We start from the raw sequence: 6,000 nt of genomic DNA, 5'->3' as shown, positions 1-6,000 counted from the left end.
GGGTTAAGGGCCGCATGTAAAATAGTCCTGTTAAGAGCATCACTTACAAAGAATTATCATTTTAATTTTAAGATTATTTTGTTTCATTCCTGCCTATTATATAATGTTGATGATGTCCCAATGGGGGAGCTAGTTTTACGATTTAATTGAGCGAATGTCAGTAGATAAAGGTCCCTAACGCATACTATGCAGCTTTAATTCTGTTAAGTCAGTAACCTATGGATACAGTATCTGTATGAACAGAAATAAACACACCAGACAAAAATAAACAAAAGTATATTAAAACTAATTAACTTTTTGTAAATGATTTCCGTCTTACACAATTGCTGTAGATCGCAAAACGTTTGAGTGGGAATAAAATTTTATTCAGGAACAGAAAAAGCGGCATTTTAGTGCTGATGGGAATTATCCACTTTACTTGGATAATACAGTCATTATTGGAGTATTATGGAGTCAAGCTGCATTACTAATCATTAAATGGAAATGTTTGTTAATATTTGCAAACTGACTTACCCATTTCAAGTATCAACCCCTCCAGCTGTTTGTTTTGCTGATGGAGTATTTTGGATTTGGAGCTTCCCTACTGGACTCCAGGCGTGACGCGCTTCTACAGCGTAGGTGACTGGAGACTGACGTCCGCGCTTAAGGAACTGCATTGCTCTTGTGTTTGTGCTAAATAAGCGGCCACCTGCCCATAAGTACAGATCAGTGACATGGTTAATATGGTGGGAGGGAAGAAGGTTTTAGCACCATCTATAAACACTGAAAGACGCGTAAGCATTCTTAAGTTGGAGGACTTGCCTGTGTTTTTTTTTCCTAAAAGTTATGTGACATCTAAAGTAAACCACGCTAGCAATAAAAGTAACCACTTATTTTATGAGTAAATATGTCAATAATACTACGGCACCTAGCACTTAAATTGCCAGAAAATATTGAGTCGCTACCATAACTTTGTTTTCAATCACTGGAAACCAGGTAACAGATTTGCAGTGATATCCTGGTGTGAGCAGCTGGTCAGTGGGGAATCCAGGTGCAAGCTTGTAGAATAGTACTATTGTAGTAAGACGGGGAAAAGTTTCTCATGGGAGGGATGCCTACTTTGGTTATCCATTCAATGGTCTCCTGGGTGGAGAAATGAGGTGCTGCCCGCAACTGGTCTTAGTGGGCAGGTTGAAGTGTGTTCCATGGTCTCAGCCTCATGGCCACAATTGCACTTCAGGCCGTCCCTCCTCTTCCACTTATGGAACAAATGGCCACATCACTATGCCCATTGCCGATTCAGTTTGAGCGCTGTCCACTGCCTTCAAGGGAGGTCGAAGCCAGGGACCTCTGCTGTTGGTCGAGTGATGAGTTGTTGGTTCTTCATGCTGCATGCGTTCCACTATTCCGCCCATCTGGATAGTGGGTTAAGACCAGCAGCCTGAATATTAGCTGTTGTTTCTCAGAATGGCCGGCACTATTTTAAACGCTTTCTTGGTGGGGTTTTTTCAAGTCTCCATGAATGGGAAGATCGATGTTTTCATGACTTTTTCCATCTCATGGAGCACGAGGGTGTTAAAGCGAATGGCAGGCAGGGCAATAGAATCAAAGAATGGCCACAGCGCAGAAGGAGGCCATTCAGCCCGTCGTGTCCGTGCGGGCTCTCTGCTAGTCCCACTCTCTCGCCTTTTCCTGTAATCCTGCAAACTGTTTCTCTTCAGAACCATGTGGGACAGCACCGGGAGCTACTCAATTGGAGTGAACTAAAGCGTCCCTGCTATCAACCTCATGGCGGCGTGTCCACAGATTCATAGAATGATACAGCGCAGAATGAGGCCACTCTGCCCATTGTGTCTGTGCTGGCTCTTCCAAAGAGCTTTACAATTAGCCCCACTCCTCTGCTGTTTGCCCCAAATTCTTGCAAAAAAAAAAGAAACCCTTCAAGTATTTATTCAATTGCCATTTTGAAAGTTATAATTGAATCTGCTTCCACCGTTCGTGTATTAGCTTGTTGGTATATTTTTTGTTGTTGATGGAAAGGTGCAGAGTTGCACCAGGACAGGGAACTCGCCACAAGGTTGCTGAGTGCCAGCAGCGCCTCCTGTTAAAGGGATGGGAACTCCTGTTAAAGGGGAGGGTAAATTCCTGCCACAATGTAGCGAAAAGATGGCGGAAACGGCCGAGGCTGACGTCAGCGCGGCCCGAAGCGCGGCCGGGCAGCAAGAAGGATCAGCAATGGCGACTGTGGAGCGGAGACTACCCAGTCCGGAGGCGCTGGCGGGACAGCCGTGGACCCACTGGATCGATGCCGCCAAACAGCAAGGGGCGGACGGTGAGGCCAAAGCGCTCTTTAACCTTAGAAAACACTTTTAGCGGCGAGTGCCGAGCGGGGCCGGGATGTTAGTGCGCCTACTTGGCGCAGGCAGGCAAGTGTAACTCAGTGACTGACTGATGTGTCCAATTGTTACACAGGCTCCGAATTGGAAGAAACTTTTAAGGAGTGCGGGAAAAACCGGGAGGTCATGCGACTGAGTCGGGAAGGTGAGTGGCGGCTGGAAACTTTGCTGTGTTTCTGCTCCTGCCTGCCTGTTGTACAGGCTCCTTCCCGCGGGCTGGCGACTCCGCTTCGCAGGCACTGGCAACGAGACCAAAAGGGGGGCCTGCTATGTGGTTGCATTCTGAACTCATGGTTTGCCCAAATATTTGTGGAATCTCGGGTGACCAACGTAACGTTCAAAGTTCCTGTTTTCTTCTCGCCCACCCCCCAAGTAACGATTTCCTAGTCTTATTTTTGTTGAAAAGTTGCTTTCCCTGATCTACGTGTTAAGGTTCAATTGCTATCTTGTTTGTCAGGTAATGAGGGAGTGGTTCTAGATAGTATTTTGGAGCAATTGAAACTTTAAATCACCAACTATAATTTACTGTAATCAGACATTCTGCCATGTTTTGGTGATTCTACAGAACATTAAACTGCCTTTCAAGAGGTTAAGGTTAGCCACTCTCTGTTCCATTTATCCTGAGGCCGAATAATATACCGTTACGAAGTTGTTATCCCCAGCTTGTTTGGCATATCAATATTGAGTACAATTTAAACCTCCAGATAAAGTTGTAAATTTACATTTATTAACCTTGAACTGTACCATGTAAACTAATTTTAACATCTCCATGTTACTTGGGTAACAATCTCTATTGTAACTGGGAATGACCACTGGGTAAAATTGCTACTTGAATCTACCCACTTTACTTTCTATGCTCTATGTCTTAGATTGTGTGCTATAGTTTAGACATTGTCCAATCTTTGGGCCACAGATAAGTGTTGAATTAAATTTCAGCCATTTTAAATTAGAGAACTGGACAAGAAACTCAACTTTCATTTCTTGCTCTTCAATCTAAAACTTCTCCGATTTAAATTTAGAACAGGTGTTGAAATTTATAAAATTCAGTAGAAAATGTGTTGTTGACAGTTTTCGGCCCCTGTTACAATGGTGAACGGTTTGGTACTTGTGTTTGAATGCATTCAGCTAATAAAAGAATCCTCTGCTGGCTGTAAGGCTCTTCAAGTAAAATGAATTTGCACAACTTTCTATTTTCCAAGACAATGCATATGAGATCATGGCGCACAACTGTCCAGAATTCAACGCTAATTTAACTTTGATGGAGGCCACGCTGTTGGTGCGGGAATTGAAAAAGTTGCACTGATGCAGGAGGCTTGCTCCTGTTGGGATTGAAGTCTGTTTTGGGGTAGTTCAGAGTGAGCTTTTTGTACTGTTATGAGCGTTTGCTGACACTGAGTGCCAGTTGTATTCCATTTCTTATTACCAACCTTCAGGTTCTAAAATGCAAACTTTTCCAGTGCTGTTTTATTTGAAACTAAATTTTATTAAATCTGTAAAATCAGATGCTGTTGGTAATCAATTTGGTGCACACTCCTGTGTAGGCATGGAACATGTTTAATGGGCCTTATAAGATATTACCGTAACACCATGAGTGGATAGATGTGAGATGTCACTAACAACATAAATGGTTTTCCCAGGTTAGAATGTCAGTTGTAATAAATGATGAATAGTTAAATTAAAAAGTCAAATGTTTGGTTCAAAACTGCCATTATATATTGGGAGAATTGCAAGCAAATGTTTTGTTTGTATTCATGTTGGTAGCTGCATATGCTGTGGGATATGACAGTCTTTTTGGAGTTAGTGGAGTGTTATACAGTAGGCCGCTCTATACTGGCAAATGAAAATCATTGTTACCTTTAACCCCTCAATTGTTAGCAGGTCCAGGGAAATGATATCTACCTAGACTGGTTAACTTTTTATCTTATTCACTATGCTGAACAAATATCTGTTTTAAAAAAAAAAAGTAATATTTTATTTGTGTAATAATAGACAGAAACAAAGAACTGGCACCAATTTGAAATAACATTTAAAAATATTTCAGCTTGTCTTCCTGTCCACAGTTATCATTATTTGTCCTTTTTCCTATGTAATATATCTTTAACCAATTTTCTAACTTCATAACCTTAACATTTTTTTCTTATCCCTTCTTGTCCTCTTCCTGGCTTCTTTCAACCATTTTGGAGACGGGAGCAAGTATCAAAATATGGCTTTATTTACTGACTTCAAATTGGCCATCTCCTCCTTCCAGCCAATCAAAAGCCCTGAGTTTAAAGTTTGTCCTAATGACATCATGGACGCGACCAGATCAGCTTTGACACTTATCTTCAAATGCTTTTTGAAACAGGGTCTCTGCTGATTGAGTAAACACTCTTGTGGGCACTGGAGCCTGACTGGCTTAGTAGACTGTAAGGGATAAATACTTAAAAATTGTGGATGGTCAATAAACACAGTAACCTTAAATTATTTGAGTTCTGATTTGTTAATGCTATTTCATGTTTTCTGAATTTGCCCAGATTCCCTATGCGCTTGCATTCCTTGTTTAGTAAATGACACACAAACTGGTGCAACAGGCAACTGTTTCACTTCCATAAAATTAATGTAATCTTATCTGCCCTTCCTATATATTTATGAATGCATACATTGAACTGGTCATTGTTACTTTGCATTCGGTATCAGTAACATTGCGCAGATGCATATTTGTGATAGACTTGCATTTATGTAGCACCTTTCGTGACCTCGGAATGTCCCAAAGCGTTTTACAGCCAATGAAACACTTTTGAAGTGTAGTAACTGTTGTAATGAAGCAAATAATATTGCCAATGTAGTGGCTTGATAGAAAAAAAAAATGACAATCTTGGGAAAGGGAAAGAGTTGCTTGTTGTACTATTTAGTGTCATTTACTGATGAGGAAACCAATCACACTGTATATACTGAAGTTCAATTAATTTACATCTTTATATCATTCCCAGCAGCAGGAATGCTCCATTATTCATAGATCACAAGTTAGTTAACTAGAATCAATGAGCACCAAGGTTTTGGTACATCTGCACACTAGATACAAGTTTAACTTTAATTGCTGGCAGCAAAACTATTGGTAGCAGATCAACTGCCTGATTTTTCTTCCCGTGAAAGGTAAATTGGACAAGGTATACAATGAGCTGCTGATCTGGAGCTGTCAATTTTCTGCCTGGCGCTTAAAGTTAAAAGCTACCCACAAGACTCTAGAACTGGTTGGGATGAGGAATCCTAAATTCCATATCCAGTTTATAAGTAGGTGGCTGAGCCACTAAGGGCTTTTAATTCTAATGTTTAGGAAATTGAATCACGGTTTTCCTTAATGCGACCAAATGTCTGATGGTCCAAGTCCCTGTGATACCAAAGCAAAATACTGCAGATGTTGGAAATATGAAATAAATGCAAAAAATTTATGGAAATGGTCAGGCAGCATCTGTGGAGAGGAACACAGAACACTTCAGGTGGGAACTGGAACAAGAAAGCTGTAACAGGTTTTAAGCAAGTATCGAGCCAGGGAAAGGGTGGCGGGAGGGGAAGAACAAGAGAGAATCTGTGATTGGGTGGCAGGCAAGAGAAATTAAATGATGAAAGGGATGATGGTGCAAGGCAA

General features: G+C 41.2%; 1 protein-coding gene across 2 annotated transcripts in view; it reads left to right on the top strand.

Moving 5' to 3' along the window:
* The first annotated feature begins 2,145 nt into the window (after positions 1-2,145).
* LOC137380048 (ataxin-7) overlaps positions 2,146-6,000 on the top strand; it is a 143,994-nt gene continuing 140,139 nt past the window's right edge. Inside the window, exons 1-2 of one of the 2 annotated variants that reach the window (XM_068051583.1) lie at positions 2,146-2,311; positions 2,452-2,520. In XM_068051583.1, coding sequence (XP_067907684.1) covers positions 2,146-2,311; positions 2,452-2,520 — 235 coding nt within the window. The remainder of the gene's footprint in view (positions 2,312-2,451; positions 2,521-6,000) is intronic. The other variant, XM_068051585.1, reaches the window with a different exon arrangement.

The sequence above is a fragment of the Heterodontus francisci genome, chromosome 19, assembly GCF_036365525.1.
Source record: "Heterodontus francisci isolate sHetFra1 chromosome 19, sHetFra1.hap1, whole genome shotgun sequence".
NCBI lineage: Eukaryota > Metazoa > Chordata > Chondrichthyes > Heterodontiformes > Heterodontidae > Heterodontus > Heterodontus francisci.
This window is presented reverse-complemented; position numbering and strand designations above follow the sequence as displayed.